This window comes from Lasioglossum baleicum, chromosome 8 (assembly GCF_051020765.1).
Source record: "Lasioglossum baleicum chromosome 8, iyLasBale1, whole genome shotgun sequence".
Classification (NCBI taxonomy): domain Eukaryota; kingdom Metazoa; phylum Arthropoda; class Insecta; order Hymenoptera; family Halictidae; genus Lasioglossum; species Lasioglossum baleicum.
This window is the reverse complement of record NC_134936.1, coordinates 17376393-17404211: the sequence shown is the minus strand read 5'-3', so window position 1 is coordinate 17404211 and position 27819 is coordinate 17376393. Positions and strand designations below refer to the sequence as shown.

The 27819-nt window shown below is 41.2% G+C and overlaps 1 protein-coding gene across 1 annotated transcript in view; it reads right to left on the bottom strand.

Annotated features, from left to right (window-relative positions):
• The window catches only part of LOC143211163 (uncharacterized), a 31090-nt gene extending 3275 nt beyond the window's left edge, over window positions 1-27815 (bottom strand). The window contains exons 1-20 of the mRNA XM_076428624.1: window positions 26588-27815; window positions 24894-25713; window positions 23896-24072; window positions 22576-22902; window positions 20638-20740; window positions 19714-19733; window positions 19587-19612; window positions 17672-19396; window positions 14541-15860; window positions 10340-10673; window positions 9618-9678; window positions 9498-9518; window positions 9354-9446; window positions 7449-7597; window positions 7192-7251; window positions 4880-7087; window positions 4720-4782; window positions 4584-4654; window positions 2400-2854; window positions 1114-1213 (exon numbers count right to left, since the gene is read on the bottom strand). Of these exons, the coding sequence (XP_076284739.1) occupies window positions 1114-1213; window positions 2400-2854; window positions 4584-4654; window positions 4720-4782; window positions 4880-7087; window positions 7192-7251; window positions 7449-7597; window positions 9354-9446; window positions 9498-9518; window positions 9618-9678; window positions 10340-10673; window positions 14541-15860; window positions 17672-19396; window positions 19587-19612; window positions 19714-19733; window positions 20638-20740; window positions 22576-22902; window positions 23896-24072; window positions 24894-25713; window positions 26588-26594 (8140 nt within the window). The 5' untranslated portion in view covers window positions 26595-27815. The remainder of the gene's footprint in view (window positions 1-1113; window positions 1214-2399; window positions 2855-4583; window positions 4655-4719; window positions 4783-4879; window positions 7088-7191; window positions 7252-7448; window positions 7598-9353; window positions 9447-9497; window positions 9519-9617; window positions 9679-10339; window positions 10674-14540; window positions 15861-17671; window positions 19397-19586; window positions 19613-19713; window positions 19734-20637; window positions 20741-22575; window positions 22903-23895; window positions 24073-24893; window positions 25714-26587) is intronic.
• Window positions 27816-27819: the final 4 nt, after the last annotated feature.

Genomic DNA, 27819 nt, shown 5'->3' with positions numbered 1-27819 from the left:
ATTACATTAGTTCTGTTCACAAAAATCGATTTCTTGCAAAATCTTGAGGCTGTAGACAACTTTTGAGACCAAATTTTATATCAGCGTGAAAAAATCTACGGGAAATGATATATAGCATGTTAAAAAAAAGTTTTTTCCGCGCGTGGTGACGGAGAAATCACGTTTTCTTGAAATCGTGAAAGTTTAACGAATTTTCTCAAGGTTAAAAACCGTTCGTACCATAATCTCGCTATTTTTCCATATTCTGCCAAGTTTCAGCTTTAATTTAAAAAAAAATTTCATCGCCCTACCTCATTTCTATCGAAAGTTCTTTGATTTTGAATCGAGTTTGGTCGAAAGTTCCCACCGTGCGCCGCGCTGGGCCGTCTGTGCCAACTCGCGTCTAGGTCGCGCTCTGATTGGTCCATCTTTTTCGTTAATAACTCCTAAACAAAGCCGCGGACAACATTTTTGCAGAGGAAAATGTCGCTTCAAATGACCTCGGGAACCTCCCATTTCCGAGAAGCGAAGGAGTTTCGGGACACCCTGTATACGGAAGTGGGAACCTTTCGAACCCATAATCTCAGTGGAACCATAATCCCAATACCATAGCAACTTCTATCTTATAATTAGACAGCGGATCTTTATGGAAAATAAACAATTTCTTTCTTAATATGTTGAATAGGTTGAAATGAATGTATAACAGTATTTTTAAATTCTTCTAATGGTTTTACTGTTTTAAATTACACCTGCTGAGTTTTGTCATAAATGCATGAGATCCGCTGTCCACTTATAATTAATTGCTAGACTACGGAACTTCACGCAACGCGAAAATTCGTCTGGTTTAATTGCAAGGAACACAGGAGAATGGAAATTTGGTATATTGATTTAATGACTTTTGGTAAACTGAAGGTACTTAACACACCCCGATATTTTTCAGCTTATTTATTTTCATCGATTCATTTTCGTCATAAATACAGAAAAACATATGTACTCGCATAAAATCTTACGTCGATAACCGGGTACCCAGGGACCTATTTCTAATTTCTTTGTAAACTTAGACTTTTATATTCCTGACTTTTATATTTGCGACATTTACAATCAAATTGACGAACATTCGGTGGTGCAGCTTACAGACGTATGTAAATATAATGGTAAAACCGAGTGAAAGAGTTATCAAATGAACGAGAAAAGGAGATATCTTTCGTTTTCCAGTCTTCAATAACTCGATTATCTGTCGACGTGAAATTGTTGAATGATTGTAAACGATTCGCATCTCGTGCATAATATTTTCGATGAAGCAAAACTTCGCTGCAGCTGACGCATGACGGCTAGATGCGCTTTTGTCCAGGTGCATTCTGTCATTGCTTATTTGGAAGACGGTGCGCCGATGCTGTCGTCATTCCGTGCAACTGGCTGGTTGTCGCCGTAAACTAAATCGGTGAGCCTGGAAATTGCACAATGTACATTGTAATTTACATTAGACTGCGGATGTTTATGCAATTTTCAACTTTCGTGGATGAATTTGAAGAAAGTGGAATAAAGTTCGATCTTATTTCCAGTGGTAGTATCCTCTGTAGATCTCAGAAAAGTAAAAATCGTACTGAATTCTGTTGAATTTTGTATTCCACCCTTTTCTGAAAATTTTCAAAATTGTCCAGCGGAAAATCGAACTATACCACACGATAGAGCAAACTTTTACCTTGAGAAACCACCCTTTCAAGTTTGGAACGTCTACGTTTTTTTCGAATCGGAAAGCAAAATATCTTCGCCCGACATGAGCGTCACTGGCGGCAACTCATGTCGGGCGAAGATACATATTTTGCTTTCTGGTTCGAAAAAAACGTCGGCGTCGCAAACTTCAAAGGTGGATTTTTCAAGATAAAAGTCTGCTCTATCGCGTGGTATAGCTCGATTTTCCGCTGGACCAATATTTTTTGAGATAAATTGAAAAATATCCTAAAAAATTGGTGTAAGAGTGGTGATCCGCCGTCTTTAATCATTGTTTAAACATGTTTAGACAATCATAATGTGTTAATATTGGATATCACTGTATTCGGGAAAGTCTACAGAATCTCTTGCTGCAAAGAACAATTCAATATCTTTTGTAATAACATCACAATATTTGTTTAAAGTTGAAAAATATGTTTTTCTTCAAAGCCATGTTTCTCAAAAACTGTTCGTGTAGGAGAAAAATTAAGGACAGATTCGGAATCAGCGCAAGGAACTCTATAAGAAGGACCCAACAGTAATTAGGGAACATAAAAAAAGTTGAAAATTGTTGGACAGTCAAATCGGCAAGAACGTTTAAAGAATTGTAGCATAATAGCATAATCGCACCTTGCCAATGATGGTACACGGTCAGCAGCGAACCTATTGCACTCTTGTTTTTGGGCCTCCGATGGCTGACAAGACCTCACGTTTTGTATCAGATCGCACTGGCATATTATCGGGTTGAAGGCCCATTTTATTCCGCAACAAAATGACTCGCCATCCCTGATGTATTTGAGACAGTTCGAGTGTCGTGTTTTTCCGGTATTTGGGCACTGGCGACCCGGATTACCACCCGGATTATCACCTGGATTACCACCCGGATTATCACCCGGATTATCATCCGGTATAAATGGATTACAGCAGCGCACGTTAGCTGACCAATCGCAGATCTTCAGCTTGTCGTTGTAACATAATTGGCCCATGTCGGCGTACGACGGGCATATTTCCACTTTCGGCAGCGATGACTTTGTGCAGCGATAATACGCAGTACAATTGCCAGGAATAGGAATAAACGCTACTCCGTACAGTCCAAGGTCGTCTGGACATTGCTGCCCGGTGCATAGTGCGACCACCGCGGCGACAACCGCCAACAAGCACAATCCTGAAAAACGCAGAGAACCATATCCGTCAGCCAACCTTCAGACTAGTACAACTCTTTTCAAATCGGAGAGAACCACTCGCAAAGCCATAGCTTATAGCTTCTAGCTTCTACTACCCCTGGCAACAATTTGATCATCGAGTCATCGTAATCCCTACACAACGGGTTTCATGTATTTATGGTACAAATACAGTGACTCCCACTCTGAATTGGGTAGGAATTAATTACATGAGTAATTAATTACATCTTCAATTACATGTGCAAAAGTGAACTGTAATTACAATAAGAAAACGGTGAAATGGTTCAAAACATAAAAATTAGTGGTTTAAAAGAACAATTACACTGAAGTAATTGTTAGACTCAATTACAATTACTGTAATTGTGTTAAGTACTTGCAATTACTTCTTTCACAATTACAATTACAGTGATTCGTCAAGTAATTGCAATTGTTTTATTCACTTTAATGAATACTTTTCGAGTATAATCATTGAAACATTATTGGTCTTAAGTAGTATTCGAAACCCATGAAATGAGACTTGGTTAGTGAGATTGATTCGGATTCGTGAGCACATATTGAACTTGATCCCATCCCTAGTCACTGTAGGTGTAACTTGAAACAGTAAAAACATTCGTAGAGCTGAAAAATACTGTTGTGCTATTTAACAATTTCAATCTGTGCAAAATAATGTGATTACAGTCGTAAATCTGTCTGACTCTTTCACTCTTTTGTATTTGTACAGTCACTACCTTTTACATCATATTTGTCCGATAACAAACACTATACTACGTTCGAATGAATTCGTTCGACAATAAGATTCACAATTTCGATCGAATAGATTTTCTGCCAAGGCTAGTCGAAGAATTAGGCGTGCGGACACTTGTTCTTTTCGACAATACTTTGGCTCCCGGGAAACTGCGATCGAGTGGTTCGATTAAATATTTCCTAATACTCTTGAGAGACCGTCGCGTCGCTTTTCCAGATAGTGTACGGAACCGAGTACTCACGTCTCATAGCACACGACAGTTAAGTGTTTCCGTGAGTGTAGGGACCGTCGATATCGCTCACTTCACGAACAACTGCAGATCGTCTGTACACGTAACCACTTTTATACACGGCAAAATGTCTTATCGCTGTGCTGGCCAGGTCCTCGGCTAGATAGACCGAAGTAAATTTTGAATATCAGGTACGTGTATTATCCGAACGAATTTCACAACCGATAACCTGTACAATTCTACCGTTAATCGGTAGATTGATCGAGCTCAATTATCACCTAAATGTGATTAAGCACATTTAAGTCCATTCCGCATTCTTCCGGTCAATTTCGCACAGCCAATGTCGCGCTGTATTCGAACGATTCGAATAAACTAACATACTCGTACGTCCATGCTTACAGTTACAGTGTAAGTAAGTAACACCCGCACACAGATTAAATATTTATTGCTATTTATATTAACAATAAATAAAATAACGATCTCAATAAAAGAACCTTATTTATTATATATGTATATAATATATATTTTAACTAATATTTTTAATATATTTTATATATATGTATATATTATATAATTTATTTATTATTTATTACATATTATATTATATTATTTATTATTATAGTTTATTATGCTCTGTCGATTTCGTTTTAATGTTACGTTGATAGATGCATACGATCACTTTGATAAATACATTCGTGTTATTTCGATTAGATTATTAAGAAACGCGTTATCAGCTGACTGACTCTGGCATTTTCACGTGAGACGATCTCGGAAGTTGACCCAACGAATATGGCGTCCACGACCACTATTCTGGATAAAACGAGCGTTACGTGATAATTGGTATTATTCGTTTGCGTGTTGCAGTGAAAGGAAACAAGCGAATGGTAGCGTCGGACAAGTTCTCATTTTTATTGGTCGACAGTCCAAAGTATGGATAACTATGTATCGATCAGCGTAGTTCTAGCGTTAGGTGAAAAGGTACATTTTTATTTAATTTCACAAAATTTACTGAGAAATTATTCACATTCGACAGACCACAGCCAATCCCAAATCCGCACGAATATGTTCAACTGATGTCCCATCGGACACCGCACCAACGTTCTTTTATTTGAAGCAGTCGTGGGATCTTCGGTAGTTGAAGTAGTCGTGGGAGCTTCAGTAGTTGAAGTAGTCGTGGGAGCTTCAGTAGTTGAAGTAGTCGTGGGAGCTTCAGTAGTTGAAGTAGTCGTGGGTGCTTCAGTAGTTGAAGTAGTCGTGGGAGCTTCAGTAGTTGAAGTAGTCGTGGGAGCTTCAGTAGTTGAAGTAGTCGTGGGAGCTTCAGTAGTTGAAGTAGTCGTGGGTGCTTCAGTAGTTGAAGTAGTCGTGGGAGCTTCAGTAGTTGAAGTAGTCGTGGGAGCTTCAGTAGTTGAAGTAGTCGTGGGAGCTTCAGTAGTTGAAGTAGTCGTGGGAGCTTCAGTAGTTGAAGTAGACGTGGGAGCAGTAGTTGAAGTAGTCGTGGGTGCTTCCGTAGTTGAAGTAGTCGTGGGAGCTTCAGTAGTTGAAGTAGTCGTGGGAGCTTCAGTAGTTGAAGTAGTCGTGGGAGCTTCAGTAGTTGAAGTAGACGTGGGAGCAGTAGTTGAAGTAGTCGTGGGTGCTTCCGTAGTTGAAGTAGTCGTGGGAGCTTCAGTAGTTGAAGTAGTCGTGGGAGCTTCAGTAGTTGAAGTAGTCGTGGGAGCTTCAGTAGTTGAAGTAGTCGTGGGAGCTTCAGTAGTTGAAGTAGTCGTGGGAGCAGTAGTTGAAGTAGTCGTGGGTGCTTCCGTAGTTGAAGTAGTCGTGGGAGCTTCAGTAGTTGAAGTAGTCGTGGGAGCAGTAGTTGAAGTAGTCGTGGGAGCTTCAGTAGTTGAAGTAGTCGTGGGAGCTTCAGTAGTTGAAGTAGTCGTGGGAGCTTCAGTAGTTGAAGTAGTCGTGGGAGCTTCAGTAGTTGAAGTAGACGTGGGAGCAGTAGTTGAAGTAGTCGTGGGTGCTTCCGTAGTTGAAGTAGTCGTGGGAGCTTCAGTAGTTGAAGTAGTCGTGGGAGCTTCAGTAGTTGAAGTAGTCGTGGGAGCTTCAGTAGTTGAAGTAGACGTGGGAGCAGTAGTTGAAGTAGTCGTGGGTGCTTCCGTAGTTGAAGTAGTCGTGGGAGCTTCAGTAGTTGAAGTAGTCGTGGGAGCTTCAGTAGTTGAAGTAGTCGTGGGAGCTTCAGTAGTTGAAGTAGTCGTGGGAGCTTCAGTAGTTGAAGTAGTCGTGGGAGCAGTAGTTGAAGTAGTCGTGGGTGCTTCCGTAGTTGAAGTAGTCGTGGGAGCTTCAGTAGTTGAAGTAGTCGTGGGAGCAGTAGTTGAAGTAGTCGTGGGAGCTTCAGTAGTTGAAGTAGTCGTGGGAGCAGTAGTTGAAGTAGTCGTGGGTGCTTCCGTAGTTGAAGTAGTCGTGGGAGCTTCAGTAGTTGAAGTAGTCGTGGGAGCTTGAGTAGTTGATATAGACGAGTTACAGCAAGGAACGACCTCCGCATTGTCGCAGCTTTCTCCGTCGAAACACATTTGCACACCATGTATATCCAGGGGACATACCTTCGGCGTTTCCACGCCATTCACACATAGGTAATATTTATGACAGTCGCTTGGATTCGGCACAAGCGTGACACCTGGACCCTTTGGACACTTATTCGAATTCGATGGATGGTGTGAGGTTGATGGGGTAGGTTCAGTGGATGGTTTGGGCGAGTTACAGCAAGGTACGACCTCCGCATTGTCGCAGCTTTCTCCGTCGAAACACATTTGCACACCATGTATATCCAGGGGGCATTGCTTCGGCGTTTCCTTGCCGTCCACACATAGGTAATATTTATGACAGTCGCTTGGATTCGGCGCAAGCGTGACACCTGGACCCTTTGGACACTTATTCGAGTTCGATGGATTGTGTGAGGTTGATGGGGTAGGTTCAGTGGATGGTTTGGGCGAGTTACAGCAAGGTACGACCTCCGCATTGTCGCAGCTTTCTCCGTCGAAACACATTTGCACACCATGTATATCCAGGGGGCATTGCTTCGGCGTTTCCACGCCATTCACACATAAGTAATATTGGTGACAGTCGCTTGGGTTCGGCACAAGTGTGACATCTGGGTCCTTTGGACAATTATTCGAGACATAGTTCTCTTGGGGAAACGCAATCGCCGCCGTAACCAGCGCCAACAAGCACAGCCCTGAAATAGATATCATTTGAATGAATTGTCTGTACGTGTCGATCTGAAATCGACATCGTAATTGAAACGATGTGTATTAACACGTATGAATAGAAATAATGTTTTAGTTTATGTTTGTCCAGCGAGTACTCACGTTTCATGACGATCGACATCGACACTTGAGTTCCTCGATATTAGGGTATCGTCCACGTTGCTATCCATCAAACAACGAACAACTGTGTACCACACGTAAAGCAAATCTTTTTTATGCACTGCGATATGTCTTATCGGCTGTGTAGATCATCGGATGAAAGCTACATCGAGTATAGTGTATATAGTTGTTCAAACAAACCGCAAGAACAAGAGCTGAATGGGATCTATATTAATAAATCCATCGGAGGTTCGTTCTACCGAAAACGCTTATTATTTTTATCTATCTTGGCAAATATTTGTTGTTTAATCGTCGTGGATAATTTGCATACAGGTGGTCCTAATTTCTGAAGTATTATACGGTAGCCGTCACTCGAATACTTGACAAGTGTTGTACGACATAAGAGACCCTAATATGATTATGATATGATTCCCTAAATATAATTATTATCATATGACTATAAAGTATTGAGCTTGAGTAGTTTAAGTAGTTGAAGTAGTCGTGGGAGCTTGAGTAGTTGAAGTATACTCCTCAAAAGAATTAAGATATCACCTCTGCGAACCCGAAAAATTACTACTAGTTTACATGATCATAACTCCGTCAAAAGTTGCCGTATCGATATCGTTAAACAATGGTTTGAAAGCCTGAAACCTTTAGTTTCAGATGCTCTGTTTCAAATTGTTGCTATGTTGGTTTTTCACAAAGTTATAGCGAGATGAAGACAATATTGACGGTTAGCAAAAATTTTGTGCAACTTTGGAACATCACACGGCTAGCAACAAATTTTTTTGATAAATCGCGTTAATATCATTTGGAAGGGCTATCTTTCCTGTGTAAATTGTGTGGTTCTTGAATATTGTGCGATTTTTTTTATTCGAGTTATTCAACATTGAGGTAAATATGGGCTTTTTGACTTTAACTGGCTCCAGAAAGCGAAAAAATTATCGTGGAATCTTTGGCAAGAAAGCAATAGAAAGAGCGTTTCTTTCTCTTCAAGGCACTCATTTTGTTTTCTCAATTTCATTAACATTTCGATATACCAGGTGTTTCTGAACATATACTTTAAAAAATGCACAATTTCCATTTTCCCTTTAACTCTCTATATATCGGCGAGAAATGATCGTAAAACCATGATCCGAACGTCAGATTGAAGCAGAGATTCTGCCGATTTGATTGAGTATCCCATGCTGCGACAATTTTTTATCTATGGCAGCTGTGTTTGAAATTAGTGCTTCAAAGAAATTAGCGCGCCACGTACAGTGGCTGCCTGACATCTCTGAATACGCTACGTCCAAATCGGAGACAAAATCAAAGAACTTTCGATAGAAATGAGGTAGAGCGATGAAATTTTTTTTAAGTTAAAGCTGTAACTTTGCACAATATGGTAAAAATTGGGAGATTATGGTACGGACGTTTTTTCACGTTGAGAAAATTCGTTGTACATGTAGAATCTTCCGCGCGTGGTACCGGAGAAACGACATTTTCTTGAAATTTTAAAATTTTCGACGGACTTATGGTCACGTAAAGTGGGACCAATTTTTCGGGTTCGCACAAGTGATCCCTTAATTCTTTCGAGGAGTGTATAATTATTATCATATGACTATGAACTACTATGAAGTATTGAGCTTGAGCAGTTTAAGTAGTTGAAGTCGTCGTGGGAGCTTGAGTAGTTGAAATAGTTGTGGGAGTATTAACATTTTTTAACAATTTTGATTGCCACCTCGGTCATATGACCGACACAATTTTTTCCTCCAAATATGAAGATCAAGTTTTACTGCAATTTATTCAGTGCAGCAGATTTTATCAGACTGCACGAGGCGTGGGGATGTTACAAAAATCACTTTCTATTCTTACATTGTTAAATAAGTATATTTTTAATTATTGTTTATTCATAGAGATGGACAGATCATTTCTATTTTGCATAAACAGCGACAGTCTAGTTATTACTGTATTTTAAGCGGTTGTAAAAGCCAAGGAAGTCACAGAAAGAATGCAGACTATTGAAACGAATTGTTTTCATTTATTTGTCGTTCGTGTGGTGTATTAGGGAACAATTGTAACGCCGAGGATTGTACAGGTTACATTTTTTAGTTTCTGTTGTCGAGGAGAGATGCTGAGGATCGAGATCCCCCTGGTTGTTGAGTTTCCATCAATCAGGATCTTGCAGTTGGCATCGTAAGATCATTCGGTAGCATGGTTCTGATTTGTTGAACGGTGCGCGTTGCCGCTGCACTCTGAATTGCTAGGATGTTGTTAATCTGTGATTAGGTATAACAATTTCATACATAATGGGTTAATACTAAATCTACCACGATCAGATAACCGGTCTTCTATTACACGATTATTGAAATTATAAAAATGCTTTCACATATAATGAAAAATATAATGAAAACCGTACAAAGTTTACGTAAATTCAATCTTCTCATTACTATAACCCTTTGCACTCGAGCGGCGCCGCTACGGCGCCACAATGCGACGAACCGATGGATTCTGTGTCAAAATCAAAAAGCTTTCGATAGAAATGAGATAAAGCGATGATTATTTTTTAAATTGCAGCAGAAACATTGCAGAATGTTGGAAAAATAGAGAGTTTATGGTACCAACGTTTTCTAACATTGAAAAAAATCGTTGATCTTGCACAATTTCAAGAAAATTGTTGTTTATCCAATATCACGCGCCAAAAAAATTTATTTTTTTTAAAACGCTATACATTATTTCTATGAAAAGCTCCATGTTATTCTGAAAGTGGTAAAGAGGGGTTGCAAGGTCTGCTCTGACCGAAGTATGCCTGGCGGTAGACGTGCCCTGACAAACCGAGGATGCATCTTGGAGATTGTTTTGTAAAATATAAAAAAAAAACCAATTACAGAGAGTAATATTTAACAGATTTTGTTTTGTAAAACGTAGAAATAAATAAATCATTAAAATTTTATTATTTGTATACGTTTGGTCGAGTGTAAAATCATTTTAAAGTATGTACCTGTAATGCACGCCTAATATAGCCAAAATCGTCTCGAGTTGCTAGTTCGCCCGAGCGAAAAAGTCCTCGAGTGCAAAGGGTTAAGACTTCTGTATATTTTGCGCTCGGTTAGGACAGCGAAGACTATGATTGCAAACTTACGAGCACGTTCGCTGTGCAGATTAGAAAAGCTTGGGCAATGTGCCGGTAGAGGTCTTTTTCACGCAGACCTCGACGACGTCGTCGTTGAAATACATCTTGCATTTAGTAGTGTCGGTACAGGTACCGTCATCACCCGGTCCTGGGGTTGGTTTGCAGCAATTCTCATTTGGAACAACGCACGCCTGTTCAGTTTGGTCGAAACACCATTTCCCAGTCTTTTCAAATGGACAGTCCTGTACTTGCTTTCCTCCTGCCTTCGTGCACTCATAGTACTTGTGACAATCGGTCTCGTGGGGCAACAACTTCTTTTCGCCATCCACTAACGGTGGACAATCTTCTGCCTCGGAAAGAGCTATCACCGCGGCTGCAACCGCCACGAAGAACAAGCCTGAAACTTCACAATTAAAGAGCATTACAAATGAGTTAGTAGTACAAGATCTTCTTATACAGTCAGTCGCGCAGACTTTCAATTAAAATAACGTTTTGTCTAAACAAGCTAGAAGAATTTCAGTAAAGTCGCGATTTCTAACTCTGAGAGTCTCCACAATCACTCTCCCTTGTCTACCCATTCCACTGAGCGGCAACATGCCGCGTAGTCTGATCTCGGGTCGGGTGTATCGGCGTGAACCACTACTAATCCAAATACAAAACTTCTTTATTTTTCATTATTTTCTTATGGGACTTTCACCAACTTGTTTGAGCATTTTCCTGACTAAAATGCCACCAATCACGATATAATTTCGACTGTATTTAGTAGTTTAATTGACGATGAAAGTTTCGGGCGCAAGGAAGGACAACGCGGTTCGCGTTTACATGCTATCCTTTTCTACGTTCGGTATCCTTAGTACTTTCGGCGCGGTCTACGCAGTCATAAAAAACATAGTGTCCCTACACGATCTCTCTCTCCGCTCGGAACTGGCGATGGGAAACAAATCGCGACTTTACTGTAATTCTGGAGAGAATCCCGTTCAGTCTGAATTACGAAGAGAATAGAGAAATTTGCTTTTCACAGATTTCTCTCTTCTGACCCAGTATACGCCCATTCTACAGGGTGTCCCAAAATTCCTTCAACAGCCGGAAATGGGAGGTTCCCGAGATCATACGAAGCAACATTTTCCTTTGCAAAAATGTTATCCGCGGCTTTGTTTAGGAGTTATTAACAAAAAAACACGGACCAATCAGAGCGCGACCTAGACGCGAGTTGACACAGTCGGCGTGGCGCGGCGCGTCAACTGTCTATTGGCCGACTGTGCCAACTCGCGTCTCGGTCGCGCTCTGATTGGTCCGTGTTTTTGTTGACAACTCCTAACCAAAGCCGCGGGTAACATTTTTGCAAAGGACAATATGTTCCTTCAAATGATCTCGGGAACCTCCCATTTCCGGCTATTAAAGGAATTTTGGAACACCCTGTGTATGATTTTTTCAGTTTATGCATATTAAACTGATGCGATTTACTCAAATGTTTAGTAATCTATTAGATGTAAAACAATTTGATACTGTAAAAATTATTTTGAATAGTGATATAGAAATTTTTTGTGGTGTCTCTCAGAGTCGTCACTCGAGTGCAAAGGGTTAAGACGTGTCTTTCATAGATTCGTAACGATGTAATTGTCTAACAGTGCGAATACTTACGTTTCATGACGAGCGATGATCTGTTTCTGTGAGTTTAGTACAAGCTACGCGTCAGTGGTGCTGACTCGAAGAATAACTGTAGAACCATACGGAACAGGGATCATTTTTATACACTGCGAAAAGGTCTTATCGGCGACCGGCTATGGGGATTGTCAGATGGAAGTGAAATATACACAGTTTGGATAGCTGTTCACACAAGCCATACGAACACGTGTCTATTCATTAATCGAACGAAAATCCGTTCGCCGGAAACGCTATGTATACATTTCATTTGTCTTTCCATTGTCCGCCAGATACTTCATAGATCCTAGTCTCGGCACGACAGCCAACTAGAATTTGCATACACGTGGTCCCACTCTAATGGATCTGTGGCTGTGAGTTAGTCGAAATAAACGAAACGAAATTGTTCAAATAGCATTTCGTTTGTTTGTCTTTATATAGGCCGATACGTTTCAAGCATCCTCTGCTTATCTTTTAATAGAGCGCTAATGAACCGGCGATTAAAAATAATTCGTAGAAACTTTGCTAAGTTATATTTGCGTAGAGTTTGTCAATGCAGGTGTTCAAAATGGCGTGAAGCAGAATTTTTATACAGGGTGTTTACCTACAGGTGGGAAATTTAAGGGGTGGTTCTCGACGATAATATAAGACGAAAATGAAGAATAAAAAAATTGCGATTTCGGCTTCGTTATTTAGTTATTAACGATTAAGAATCCGCTTAAAATGCTGCAACACTTCTAACAAAAGTATACGTTGCGTACGTCAGACAGGCGAGCGACAGTCTCGTATCAAGTGACAAACGCATGCATACCTTGGTTCTCATTTAGGGCCTCAGCGAGGTGAAAATGTTTAAAAAATCGGTGGACGACATTGAACCTACCTACTCGTTAAAATCCACAAGGGCATTTCTAATATCCGCCCTATGGAATTATCGAGTAGAAGGGGTCAATGCCCTTTCACTTTTAAATTCTTCTCAAACATATCCACAAATCCTTATCCTGCACTATAATTGTTCATAACACCGTACCTAATATACTGGAATAAACGCTCTAGCACTATTTACAATATCATACACACGCACTACGAGTTTACAGAGAGTACAAGTTTACTGAGGGGAATGAGGAGAATGTAAAGAACTGGTAATCCTTTAATGTTGAAACACTGCACTTTATTGAACTTTATACTTTATTTACGTCGCGAGACTCGCTCACAGACGGAACGGACATCTTGAGGTCGTGTGATTTCTGCGAACGGAAATCTTCGACGCGTGCGAGAAGAATCGTCCGATCAAGCTAGCATCCGTATGCACACATTTTTTTGGGGAGCTAGTGTCAATTATATGCACTGTGAAAGTTTCATCGAAATCGGTTGATGCGGAAAAAACGACAGGCATCGAAAGATGTAGGAATCTGCAGTTATAGGTCGAAAATCGTGAAAATCTGCAATTTTTACCATCTTTAAATGTTTGTAGACCTATGTATGTAGAATATGTTTAATTCGCGAAGATCTACAAAACGCATTTTTGTAAATCTTCAATATATGCTCACATGAAAAAGTTGTAAAATGCATCTTTTCGTATTTTTTCTACAATTCCGATCAATTGCAATTTTTGAAAAAATTTTTTTTCACAACCTGTATTAAACTAATTGCTCTAGCTTCCCAAATAGTACAATATTAAAAAAGTTATCGCCTTTTTAAGAGTGTCCCGATATTTGTGGGAGTCACTGCATCTTTTAAAACATATGCTACGATCGCTGATAAAAAATGCGAATTACAATGACGAATATAAAAAATGTAAGGATAAATTTAGGGTTTTTCATAGAAACAAATTTGGAAACAATACGTTTATTCTCCTCTGTCGATTTCTTTTTAATGTTACGTTGACAGATACGTACGATCACTTTTGATAATCGTGATTGATCGTGTTATTTCGATTAGGTAATTAAGGAAGGTGTTATCAGCTGACGATCTCGAAAGTTGACGCAACGAATATGGCGACCGCGACCCCTAATCTCGATCATTGGTATTATTCGTTTGCGCATTGCGGTGAAAGGATCCAAGCGAATGGTAGCGTCGGACAAGCTCTCGGTTTTATCAGCCGACAGTCCAAAGTATGGATATTGACATTAACACTTTCTACTATTAAACGTGCCACGTGTACCACTGATGATACACGTTAAACTGGTACAGACTGACGTATTTATTTAGCGCACTAAAAACTATATTTTATAACAAGGTTAACACCGTAGAATATCCAGGGTATCCCACGCTTTTCTGATGCACCGATGCACAAAAGTGTATAAAATTAGTTGGGTAGTATGCACCGTCTGATGCTATTCAACTTTTTCTTATAACATCTTCCTCTATTCCCGACCGTTTAGGAGGTACAGCCTGTTCCAGTTGCGTGGGACACCCTGCATTCCCACCAAAACGAATGAGGCATTATAAAAAATGTAGTATAGAAGAGAGCCTGAATGAAAAATCTAGGAGAAACGGATCGGCGCGGAACGTGCTAATATATTGTTCAGCGTAGTTCTAGCGTTTGGCGAAAAGGTACATTTTCATTTAATTTCTCAGAATTTACTTAGAAATTATTAACATTTGACAGCCCACGGCCAATCGCACATTTGCGTGGATCTGTTAAACCGAAGTCCTGTAGAACACCATAACAGCATTCTCGTGCCGCGACGGCATTCGTAATAGCTGGAACAGTTTGCTGGGTTCGGCAGACGTACTGTGTGTGGACAATTGCGGGGACAATCTGGAATTGGCGAAGGAGTTATGGGAGCTCCAGCAGTGGAAGCAGTTGAAGTAGTTGTGGAGGCTTGAGTAGTTGAAGTAGTTGAAGTAGTTGTGGGAGCTTGAGTAGTTGTAGTAGTTGAAGTAGTTGTGGGAGCTTGAGTGGTTGTAGTAGTTGAAGTAGTTGTGGGAGCTTGAGTAGTTGTAGTAGTTGAAGTAGTTGTGGGAGCTTGAGTGGTTGTAGTAGTTGAAGTAGTTGTGGGAGCTTGAGTAGTTGTAGTAGTTGAAGTAGTTGTGGGAGCTTGAGTGGTTGTAGTAGTTGAAGTAGTTGTGGGAGCTTGAGTAGTTGTAGTAGTTGAAGTAGTTGTGGGAGCTTGGGTAGTTGAAGTAGTTGAAGTAGTTGTGGGAGCTTGAGTAGTTGTAGTAGTTGAAGTAGTTGTGGGAGCTTGAGTAGTTGTAGTAGTTGAAGTAGTTGTGGGAGCTTGGGTAGTTGATGTGGTCGTGGTGGTGGACGGTATCGGTCTGACGCACTGGAAGTTGCTCGGATCGTCGCAGATCTGTTTGACATAATCAAATTCGAGTCCCACCGGACACTTCCTGGAAATAGCGTTACCATTGACGCAGTCGTAATACAAATCGCATCTGCACGGGTGCGGTAGCCTAACAGTCGTGTTCGATCCAGCGGATGGACAGACGAGATCAACGGCTTTGGGGATCAAATGCGATCTACCAGAAATTTGGAGGTTGTATACAGTTTTGCGATTGCATCCCAGTGAATTCTGCCAAGTGCAGAGACCTTTGACCTCATTGTAGTACAGTCCTCCTTTGCAGCGACTCAGAGTCTTCTGGCCGTCCTTGCAACGATAGTAAGAGCTGCAGTCTGTCTCGTGGGGCAACGTGGTCTCACCGTACGGTGGGCAATTCCTCTTGGGCGGCTCCCAGCCCTCGCAATGGCTGAAATCAGCTGTACCTGATGACACACAGCTACCGGACGCCTGATCGAACAAACTCCCCACGGGACAATCTCTTCGTACCCTCTCCCCGCGCGAGCATTCGTAATACTCGTCGCAGAAACACTCGTGCGGGAAATTCATGGTTGAGGATCCATCCAGCGGGCACACGTTCGCATCGGACAACACGCCGATCGCCATGCCGATCATGGCTGCGGTCACGAACACTGCTGAAATTATACGTCACTGTCATGTTCTGCACATTAACAATTACTTACCACCGCAACCGGTCGTTTTGCAAGAATAGTTTCAGGGAAAAGTGGCTTCGGAAGCCTCCCTTAGGGTGCGTTCATATTGCTGCTGCGGTGGATGATAGGAGGAAAGCGTGCTACTGTATTACGGTCTTCCCTCGCATAGTGTCACTTTTATCTCTACGGATAGCGTTACATTTTTTCGCATTATAATGTAACATAGTAGTTTCCAACCTCCCTAACTTTTATTTTCTTAATATATATTTTTAACCCTTTTAGTGCCAGGCGAAAAAGAGGTGCCTATGCGAGAATAACCGGCCGAATTTCACGGTTTTACTAGGGTTTGGGAAAATGCTCATAAAAACCAAACAAGAAACAATATTTACATGATTCAAAAAGCAGTATATTAAGGACGAAATAGGAAAAAGTCGTCCACAAAGAGTTAAAACGAAAAACTATTTTTTTTTAATTCTCTCATAATGAAATTAAAGCGCTACAAGGCGCGGGCCGATATATCGGCCTCCGGCACTAAAAGGGTTAATATACATATATTTTTAATATATATTTTCTTAACCCTTGTGTAGTCAACCAAAATGTGTAGATTATTTAAAACCTTTCTGTATTTAACATGTTCGCACAAATTCTCATTATAAGACTATAAATTAATATATTAGCGAGTAAAAAATGGACATTCAGAGAAATTTTGTAATATTTTTTAGAGGAGTATCAACAAATTGTTGAAAGAAATACAGTAAATGGGTACCCGGGTACCCGGTGGGCTACACAAGGGTTAAATAATAAAACTTTTATTACAAAAAAGTGGAAACTACAAATTAATTTGTTATTAAAAGATGTTACGTCCTTCTCCGTGTTCGATGAACGTCAAAGCCTATACCCCCGAGATGATAATACAATGCGAGGGAAGATATGATGGGAATTGTTTAGATAGATGTGAACACTTTGCATGTATAATAGAGAAAATGTTTACGTTGCATAAAGCTCCGCAGTCTAGTGATGAGAAATGAAAAAATGCTCGAGCTAATCTCACACCTTCGTCGCGCCTACCAGATCGTTTGCTATGAAATGTCGCATTCCAAATCACGTGCAATTTGATGAAGCAATGCAATGACGCAACGATGCAACGTTAAGAAGTCGTACTCACCAGTCATATTGAGAGAATGACGAGCCAAAGTTTGACAGCAGCACGCCGATCCCGATTAATTTGCAGAAGTTACTAAATCAAATTCATATCGCGGCTTTTATAAGGTAATCAGCTTATCAAAAATGGCGGTGTCGATATCGTAACGGATAATCATCGACTTCTATGAAATTAATCATCGTCGATTTGAACGCAACGAAAACATCCGACGAATTATTCTGGATTGCTCTTCAAGAAACTGCTGCCGCCTAACATTAAAGGAAACTTGATCGCTGATAATGGCTGTTATCATCAAAATGCCAACGGGTTGTTTTTAATGAGGAAACGATTCGATTAACCCGGGAAATACAAATGGGAATATCTGGTAAACACCGTTCGAGTACGATTATACGATTTTTAATTTATTTTCACGTTTGTTCGCTACATTAGCATTGAGAACATCGAACGATACGTAGGTACTCCATACTTACATCTAGAGACTGTGAAACATTCGAATCTACAGATATATCGCTAATTATAATTCTAAATACAAACAAGTACTTTCGTCAAACATTAGGTGTCCATAACAGTCGTCTCGGGCGGAGGGAAAAACTTGGTTCGACATGTGTCTAATAAAACACAGTCTATTTGCAACCGGGTACATTTCTTGGATAATCACAGGCTTGTAATTTCGGATTAAAGACCAAACCGGATAGGCAAGACACAATGGTCTCCTCGCCGTCGACGCACTCGTAGTACAATCTACAATCAGTCTTGTGTGGCAATTTCACAGTACCTGGACATACGCTGCTCGCCGTAGATTCGTAGGTAGAATTTGGTCCTACCGTGGTTGGTGCAGAAGACGATGTTGGTTCTACCGTAATTGGTGCAGCTGAGGATGGTCCTTCTGTGGACGGTTCCGCTGATGATGGCTCTGCGGTGATAGCTTCAGATGTTGCTGGTTCTTCTGTGGTTGCCTCAGACGATGCTGGTTCCTCCGGAGTTGCCTCGGATGCTGATGGTTCCTCGGTGGTACCTTCAGATGATGCTGGTTCCTCGGTGGTAGCTTCAGACGATGCAGGTTCTACCGTAGTTGGTGCAGCTGAGGATGGTCCTTCTGTGGACGGTTCCGCTGATGATGGCTCTGCGGTGGTAGCTTCAGATGTTGCTGGTTCTTCTGTGGTTGCCTCAGACGATGCTGGTTCCTCCGGAGTTGCCTCAGACGATGCTGGTTCTTCTGTGGTAGCTTCAGACGATGCTGGTTCTTCCGGAGTTGCCTCAGATGCTGATGGTTCCTCGGTGGTAGCTTCAGACGATGCTGGTTTCTCTGGGGTTGCCTCAGATGCTGATGGTTCCTCGGTGGTAGCTTCAGATGTTGCTGGTTCTTCTGTGGTTGCCTCAGACGATGCTGGTTCCTCCGGAGTTGCCTCAGACGATGCTGGTTCCTCTGTGGTAGCTTCAGACGATGCTGGTTCTTCCGGAGTTGCCTCAGATGCTGATGGTTCCTCGGTGGTAGCTTCAGACGATGCTGGTTCCTCTGTGGTAGCTTCAGACGATGCTGGTTCTTCCGGAGTTGCCTCAGATGCTGATGGTTCCTCGGTGGTAGCTTCAGACGATGCTGGTTCCTCTGGGGTTGCCTCAGATGCTGATGGTTCCTCGGTGGTAGCTTCAGATGTTGCTGGTTCTTCTGTGGTTGCCTCAGACGATGCTGGTTCCTCTGTGGTAGCTTCAGACGATGCTGGTTCTTCCGGAGTTGCCTCAGACGATGCTGGTTCCTCCGGAGTTGCCTCAGACGATGCTGGTTCCTCTGTGGTAGCTTCAGACGATGCTGGTTCTTCCGGAGTTGCCTCAGATGCTGATGGTTCCTCGGTGGTAGCTTCAGACGATGCTGGTTCCTCTGGGGATTCCTCAGACGATGCTGGTTTCTCTGGGGATTCCTCAGATGATGCTGGTTTCTCTGGGGATTCCTCAGACGATGCTGGTTTCTCTGGGGATTCCTCAGACGATGCTGGTTTCTCTGAGGACTCCTCAGACGATGCTGGTTTCTCTGGGGATTCCTCAGACGATGCTGGTTTCTCTGGGGATTCCTCAGACGATGCTGGTTCAACAGTAGACGACGCTACGGTCGGCACCGCAGTAGTTGATCCATAGCAATTCAAGTCACACGTGTGTAAATCAGGGTTATAACAAAGTTGGGTATCCTCGAACCATGGGCACCTCATTTCTTTTTTGTGCCCATGCCTGCACACGTAATATTTGTGGTTGTCTGACTCGTGTGGAATGAGTGCGCCCTTCGACTTGTGTCTGCATTCCCAATCAATGTATCTTCCTTCAGACAGGAATGCCAACGTGGCACAGACTGCCAGTATGTATAATCCTGAAACGTGTTTTATATAAATTTAATCAGTTGCACTCGAACCTAGTTTACTATTGCATCACTACTTTTTACATTTAAAAACGTGATAGTATGCCATAAAATCTCGACTACAATTTTCTCTGTGAAACAATCAAATAAATAATTCGAGGGAATTATTTACAAGAGTTTGAGAATACAAACACTATATCACCGAATTCTATGTTCACCGACTCAGCACTATCATCACTCAGCAAACGATTCATTTAATTACTATCAGCCCTTCAAGTTCGATTTCTCCGTTTATTTAGAAATTTTTCTACACAAATTTTTACAGGTACTTCTTGTGGACCAAGTCTTTCTAGTGTTTCGAATATAACAGTTATCCCATTGATAGAATCGTTAGTGTCTGAGTAATTGTATGAATATATTGATGCTCGCGCACTTACCTCTCATAGCTTGTCACTTAACAAATTTCCGTCCGGGAATTGTTGCAATTTCGATGGCCAACTACTGTGTAACCTTCGCCGTCGCGTCTACTTTTATAAGCGTCCAGAGATCTTATCGATCGCGAGTAGTACGATACTTAACGAAGTCTCATCGTTGGTCGATTAGAGATCTTGTTGTCTAGCACTATATTCTATCCTGATAAAAACAATACCTGTACAATCTTCAATCTAGTCTTAAAACTCCGTAACAGAATGATACTCGAAACCTAAGATCTTTTTATTCTCTGCATACTCACTCTGACTTCGAGCAATTCGAGAATCACAGAGCCACTTATGGAATTTCGGGTCACAATTATTCGGAACCCTTTGCGAAGGGACGCGGAAGAGATTGCGAATTCATTTCTCCGAATGATGCAAGAAAATATCGAGCACTGAAATGTTGCGAATATCGGTGGCAATTCTTTTATCGAAGAACGGTGTAATTTTCCTACGAAGTCAATCGGTATCACTTTCGCCTATCAACTGTTACCGATTATGAAGCAACTTTTATCGGATAAACGACCACCATTAGATTCGCGATAATAGTCGGAACGATATTGAAACGTTCTGCCAGATCATTTTCGATGGCTGCGTCATGTCATCTAGGAAGAGGATTATCGGATACAGGTATAAACACATTGTTGAAAGGTTTCCGTATACTTTCCCGACGTGTATAAATCACTCAAGACTTTATTCTTATCGTTAAGGTTCATTTGGGGATGTTTTCAACATAGTAATTCGTAGAACGATCTGTTGAGCTCGCAGGGCCTCGTGTACAGACGGCATTTGACGCAATGCTGATAACAACGAAAATCCCATTCTATCAGCGATATTATCGTCCCGACAAGTGTGATTGTTCAGGACTATTGTTCGTAACTCGCTGCCATATAATGCGTACTAAACGAATTTAGTCGATTAGTCCGTCGATTTTTCTGTAAAATACAACAGAAAGTTAAACTAACGTATTTCTACATTCCTCGAAACTTTCGGCTATTCTAGTTTAACTAAATCCACGGACTAATCATTCTAGCTTGACAGCAGAAATTGAACATGAACGAACTTCATAATCTCGTAGCTTAAACTCGATCGGAAAAATTGGCTAGAATCCAGTCCCGCTGAGAATCTAGTTACACCGACGACTTTTGATGTGTCTCTGGACCAATATTTTTTGAGATAAATTGAAAAATATCCTGAAAAATTGGTGTAAAAGTGGTGTCTCTCCGTCTTAATCATTGTTTAAACATGTTTAAACAATCATATATATATATATATATATATATATATATATATATATATATCATTGTATTCGGGAGAGTCTACAGTATCTTTTGCTGTAAAGAACAATTCAATATCTTGTATAATAACATCACAATATTTGTTTAAAGTTGAAAAATATGTTTCTTTTTCAAAGCCATGTTTTTCAAAAACGTATCCTATGGCAAAGCATTAGCGACCAGAACTTTAAACGGCAATACATATCTCGAAAGTGAAATTATGTGACATGCATCAGGAAATATGTGGTGCAATTTTATTGCCCACCCGAAAGTCATTCCTAAATATTACTCGCAAACAATTCACGACAGAGAGTATCTAGAAAAACAAGTCAAGCAGCGTTTCTCCGAATATCGGTATCGGCCATCGCGTCGATAAGCACCCGTTCGAGATTATAGTCTACGGTACGATAAGTTTTCGAGTGCCGCCGCGGAAACATAGTACAATTTTGCACGAGGTGACAATTCGTTTTCGGTTGCGTCATAATTAACGTGACCGGTTAATTATCTGAAAAACACGTTGAAACAAGATTTGCTCAGATCGTCAACTAGGCGTGATTAAAATAAAATACAACCTATAAACCACCTTTAACATAACTTCATTCGTTTATTAAAAAACAAGAACTGTACAGTTTATTACTATCTAATGTATGATCATTACCATATCTGTTGTATGAATATTTCATGCAAATCCGAGGTCAGATTAATATCGGAATTAGCCGAAGTGTGATATTGGTGATGAGCGATTAGTATAATCTGTTATATCGGCAATGAGAGGTTGGTAGGACATTGGGAAATAATCCTTCATTTTGGGAATTGATAAAATGGTAATTGTGTAAGAGGTTTTTAATAAAGATCTTGTCATCGATGGAGACGATGTTTATTTTGCATCAAGATTCGCAGTTCGATTATTATAAATAATTTAGTTGATCGAATAATTTACTAGATCTAGACCTGCAGTCACAGGCAAAATTAAGCACCTGAAAAACATTTTTCAAAATTCGATCAAACGACTTGAGCTTCTTGTGGGACGCTAGAAGGGTCAGTTTACTAAGTAATCCACAAAGAAAAATAATTAAACAAGACGAGGTCTTCTTTACACGTTACCTGGCGAACCTTCTAAAATCTGAGAAAAGAAAGACTCAAGTGGTTCGGATCTTTATGCATCTATAATATGATTTCTCCTCTATTAAAATCGTTAGGGGAATAGATAACATTCGATCTGGTTTCTATCTCTCGCAATCGACGCAGACAATTTTTATTTCGCATAAAGACCCGCAATCTAGCGATCAGTGTGTCCACTCAAGGAAATTAGACTCGTTTCCAGAATTGCAAGGGTGGGGATGCGCCTTCTCGCGTCGTTCAGTTCGTAGATCCTCGGTAACTTACGATCTCTGTACAGGAAACAACAGTCTCGGTGTCGATGCAACGGGGTTAATGGAACCAGTGCGACACACTCTGGTTGAAGGACGCGTTCTTGTCTTCTTTGTGGCACTTGGCTTGGCCGGCTGGGACGCATTTCCGCGTCACTTCGTCGAACTCCTGCCCGGAGGGACAGTGTGAGAGCACACTGTCCCCGTTCTTATCGCAGGTGTAATACATGTTGCATTGGCACTCGTGGGGCAACTTCTTGCCAGGTTCACACTCGACAGGTTTCGGTTGTGGACACTGGACATTTGCCGGCAGATCGCACATTTCGGAGTTCTCGTTGTAGTTGAGGCCTGATGGACATGGCAACGACACCTTCTTGCCGTTCCGACACTCGTAGTACCTGTCGGGAATTTGTTCGTCGCTTGTAATGACTGCGGATTTTATGCATTTATGACAAGAATGGGCAAGCACAATTTAAAGCAGTGGACATATTAAAAAGATTTAAAGACATCAGCGTATTGGTTTCAGCTTAATCAGATAATTAAAAGAGGAAAGAAATTTTTATTTCACTCCCGTGTGTTGCAATCAATGCAAACATTTTTTATTTTGCATAAAGATCCGCAGTCTACTGATCACACACACTTTTAATCAGAATAACTTTTTTACGAGTGGACCAAACGACTCCAATCTCTCTGTAAGGCTAGAATAATTAGTTTAGTAAATCACGTCTGATAAATATGCTGGAAAAATGCATTCGGTCGGAATAGTGAAAGACAATAGTCAAGATTGACAAGGAAAATTTAGATGTGTTTTGTAAACTCGTATGAATGGAATAAGTTCTGAAAATTTCATTGGAATTGGTTCATTGGTTTACGAGTTATAATCGATCAAAAGTGGCAAAATAGCCGGAAATCATGAAAAATCGCAATTTTTACCAATTCTGATCGTTTATAACTCGTAAACCGATTAACCAATTTCGATGAAATTTTCGATACTAGTTTATCAAACGCATCGTTTAAATTTTCGTTATTGGCACAGCTAAAAAAATGGTAAAAATGAATTTTTCTCAATTCTAAACTAATTCTTGTAGCCTTGCAGAGAAACTGAAGTCGTTGGTCATTTAAAGTGTGTGTGATCGGTTATGCTCCTTACTGTAACTAGACTGCGGATCTGTATGCATTTACGAAGAAATTAGTTGGGTGAGCTATAAAACAGTGAAAGATTTAAATAATTCAAGAACGTTGTAATGTTGCTTTTGATATAGCAAGATCGTTAAGGGATGAAATCAATTATTACGTTATTCCTGCTTCCCACAATCAATACAAAACATTTTTATTTTGCATGAAGATCTGCTGTCTGTAAATAACATATAAATAAGCTGTCGCTAACTTACCATTCGCACTTGTCATGAGGGTACCGCACCTTGCCGCAGTCGACGGCTGGACAATCTTTGTCATTGTTCTTGCAGTTGACATTCTTCTTTAGGTCGCACGCCTGTATCTTCTCGTGGAAGTAGTGGTTTTGACCGCAAGGGATGTCTTCCACGACGCCGTTGACGCACTCGTAGTACCTGTTACAAACATATCGTCGACTGATCAGAACTTGATCCTGATCATTCATCCTCGGGCTAGTGTGTTGAGCAAGATTTCATCCCAACAAAAACATCCTGTAAACAGGAGCCAAGTTCCTATGGCCGTAAAAAGTTGTGAGATCAAACAAAACACGGCCAAGTTCGTTAGCTTAGAAATACCTGTTGCAATACTGAAAATAGCCTTTGCAAAAATTCGTTTAAAAGAACGCTATTTAATTTTTAAAGAGTTACATGGAGGGCTAAATTATTCAAACTTGTGTGGCCGCTACCTAACACCTTTTATGGCCATTGCTTTAAAAAGTAACGGCCAAGTTTGAATAATTTAGCCCTTCGTCATATCGAAAACAAACTCCGCGGTAAAATGTCAGAGATAAAGATTCGACGGAGAATTTCGGTGTAACTGTTCTTTCGCTTGACAAACAGACATTATAGTACAATAATACGTAGTAACTTTGTAAACACCGCACACGGAGCTCGAACGCACACTGAGCTCCTTCGGTGCGAAGCGGGTCAGTGGAGTGGGGATGAGTCAGAGTGGGAACCGAGTGGGTACTACCGAGCGTCGCGCGGTGAGGTGTAACGGTTAAATTTAATAGTTTATATCTCCTAAACGCGTAGGCTTTTTAAAAAATTTTTTTTCAACATTGCATTATCATCCAGTTCTGAGCTATGTTTAAAATTTCAAGTCTCTAGCTCATCGAGAATTTCGTTTAAAATCAATTGCAAAATTTGTACCGAACAAACAGATAGACAGACAAGAAAGCAAGCTAATAAAAACGTAGTGATAATAAATAAATTACCGGTTGCAATCTTTCTGGTGTGCCTTCTTCGGTCGCTCCCAGTTGGCACAGTTGTTTGGGTCAGGTGTAGTGAAGTCGTGGGCGTCGCAGGTAGCCTGGTCCCACTTGGTGCAGACCCGCTTCACTCTATCGAAGACCAATCCATACTGGCATTTTTTGGTTGTCCTCACGCCATCAACGCACTGATAGTAATAGTAGCAGGTAGTTTCGATGGGATAGGCGCCGTCCTCCAGGCAGTATGGCGGCATCTTGTTACACCTTGCATCCACCTTAGGCCTGCAAGTCAGCGTGTCCGCGTCGAACAATAGGCTGTTGTCACACTTCTTCAAAATCGTGCTACCGTCTTTGCACTCGTAGTATTTCTCGCAGAGACACTGGTGCGGATATCGCTTGCCGGACTCCGAAGGAGGGCACGTATCATCACCTTTAGGTTGACACTTCAGCGTCTTCGGATTGAACACCTCGTTATTCGCGCAAACCTCCTTCTCGACCACCCCGTTTTTGCATTGGTAGTATCCGTGCTCGTTCGAAGGGTCCGGCCACTTGTGATCGTCCTCGAGTGATTTGCATTGTATGCAATTGCAGTCTTGCCACAAGCCGCAAGTGTCGTGATCTTCGACGAAACACAGCTGCCTGCCCGTCGTGTTGTCCTTCTCGCAAAGGAACTTGAACTTCCTGCCCATGTGACACTTGTAGTATTTCCTGCAGTCACTCTCGTGAGTAACGTTCGCCGGCTCGTAATCAGGACAGCCCATCGAGTAAGCGCCGTTGGCAATGAATATTGTTGCCATCGCCGCGACGGCCGCCAGGTACACGAACTCTGCAAAATCAGAACGATTTCAGAAGTTCGAATGCCACCTCCAAAAAGACGTCTTTAAGATTCTCAAAGACGTCTATTCAGGACGTAAGACGTCCACACCTAAAGCGGACGTAAAACAGGCGGCTTTGTGACGTCCAGTGCTATCGAAAACGAGACCACTTCGGACAAAAACATGTAACGAATTTGTTCTTATTTTTGCTTAATGTAGAACCACCTCGCGCGCCCGATTATACAGGGTGTCAGAAAATTATCATATATGCCGCAAAATTGACCTTGAACGTGAGAAACAAGATAAGAAGAGACAAGTTTTGTTTCAAGACGAGATTTTTAATCTTGAAATAATTGTTTTGTGCTTTTTACCTTGTTTTTCTCGTTCAAGGTACGAGGCACACCCCCGATTTAGTTGAAAGTGACATAAGGAACCCCTCCCAAAAATTATTGCTAGTGAAATATACTATACTATACTATAAAATATACTATAACTTCCTCCTCTTCGGTTTTTTTCTAATGTTTACCGTTTACGAAAAAAAACGCTGGTCCAAATTATCGCGAACACCCTGCATATGTGCTGTTTCGAGACGTTTAAAGGAAAAGGATATCAGCACTGAATGAATTCCATATAATGTTGAAATAGCAATCACTACCTAACGGTTCACGTTTGACAGTATCGTAAAAATTACATTGAATCAATTTACTTAAAAATTTTCACTTGGACCTCTTTCATAATTATGGCCACAATTCGGACGTCTAATCAGGAAGAAAATGTTGAATATTTTTGCAGGATGATCGCGAAATTGTGGACGCCTTTGCGGATCACCGTGGATTCGTTCAACTGTTCGACGAACCACCCTGCGAACTCAAAGGTTAGTCTTACCTCTCATGATGTGAAGAAATTGTTGGTTCGCTGCTGCGGCAATTGTTGCACAGTTGCGTCAGTTCTGTTAACCGGTGTGAATAATTTGGGGGTCAGTCACCGACTTTTATATATTACCGATGTACCTTATCGCGGGTAATCCCGTTCATCAGAAATTTTATAATTCTTTATCATATCTGATACGGCGTTTTCGTGGCAACGCCCCACCGATTCTCATTATGTTGTACCTTAGCGGGATGCAGCTCGAAACAGCTCACATTGTTGGAATGCACGCCGGTCAAAATCCAAGAATTCGGTTCGTCTTATCTCTAGGTTTGACAGCTCTTCGGAAAAGCACCGCATAATGTCACCGTCATTTCTAAGTTCGCCATTTTTAAGTCGCGTTCCTGATAAAACATCGTACGGCCATTATAGTCCTTCAATGATAATAGATAATAAATTCGATAATAGATGTAATGGATAGATAAATCTCCTGCTTCCGGTGGTTTTAAGAGATATAAATTCCGATGGTGCGTGAACTTTAAGCTCTGCGTAATCATAATGAATATACGGTATCAATTATCATGATCAGGTCCAGAATTATTCACTATCTTGAAAGCTGATGTCAACCTATAATTACTTATCATTTCTTAAAACCACGGGGAACAGGAAATCACCCTGCTGACTACTAAACAGAATAAAAGTAGGTATGTATCGTGTTATATCTATAAAATACAGATCGAAATATCTAAGCTGGGAGCTTAGCTTGAAACGCTAAATATAAAGTTTTAATCAATTCTACATTCGCTACTATTTGCACGGATTAGTTTGTTGGTTATTTATCAGCGGATTTATCGCGGTTAAAGTTTCGCGGCTGTCTGAGTATAGTCGTCCTGATCTACTGTGTCCAAGAGAAAAGCTCTCCTTATCGTGAGTCGATAACGCGGCGTCCTGTACGGAAGAAGTTGTTGGCGGACACCGACAGTAGATACATTGTAACGACGAGAGATTGTGGCGGGGGAACGCGTTTCCCGAGTGCATCACGGATGCCACTGCGGTCGGTGCAGCTCCATCGGTGCACGAGCCGCGGCGTGCAGGCTCTCCCCCAAAAATACTGCGCCAATGGGAGCCGTGTAAACAATGTCAGTTCGCCGTTCGATTGGTCGCGCTGTCGCCAAGTCGTACCACGACGTCCAGTCACGGACACGAAAGGGTCGGCTCTAGGGGAAAGTGCATCGGTCGTCCTTTCATCC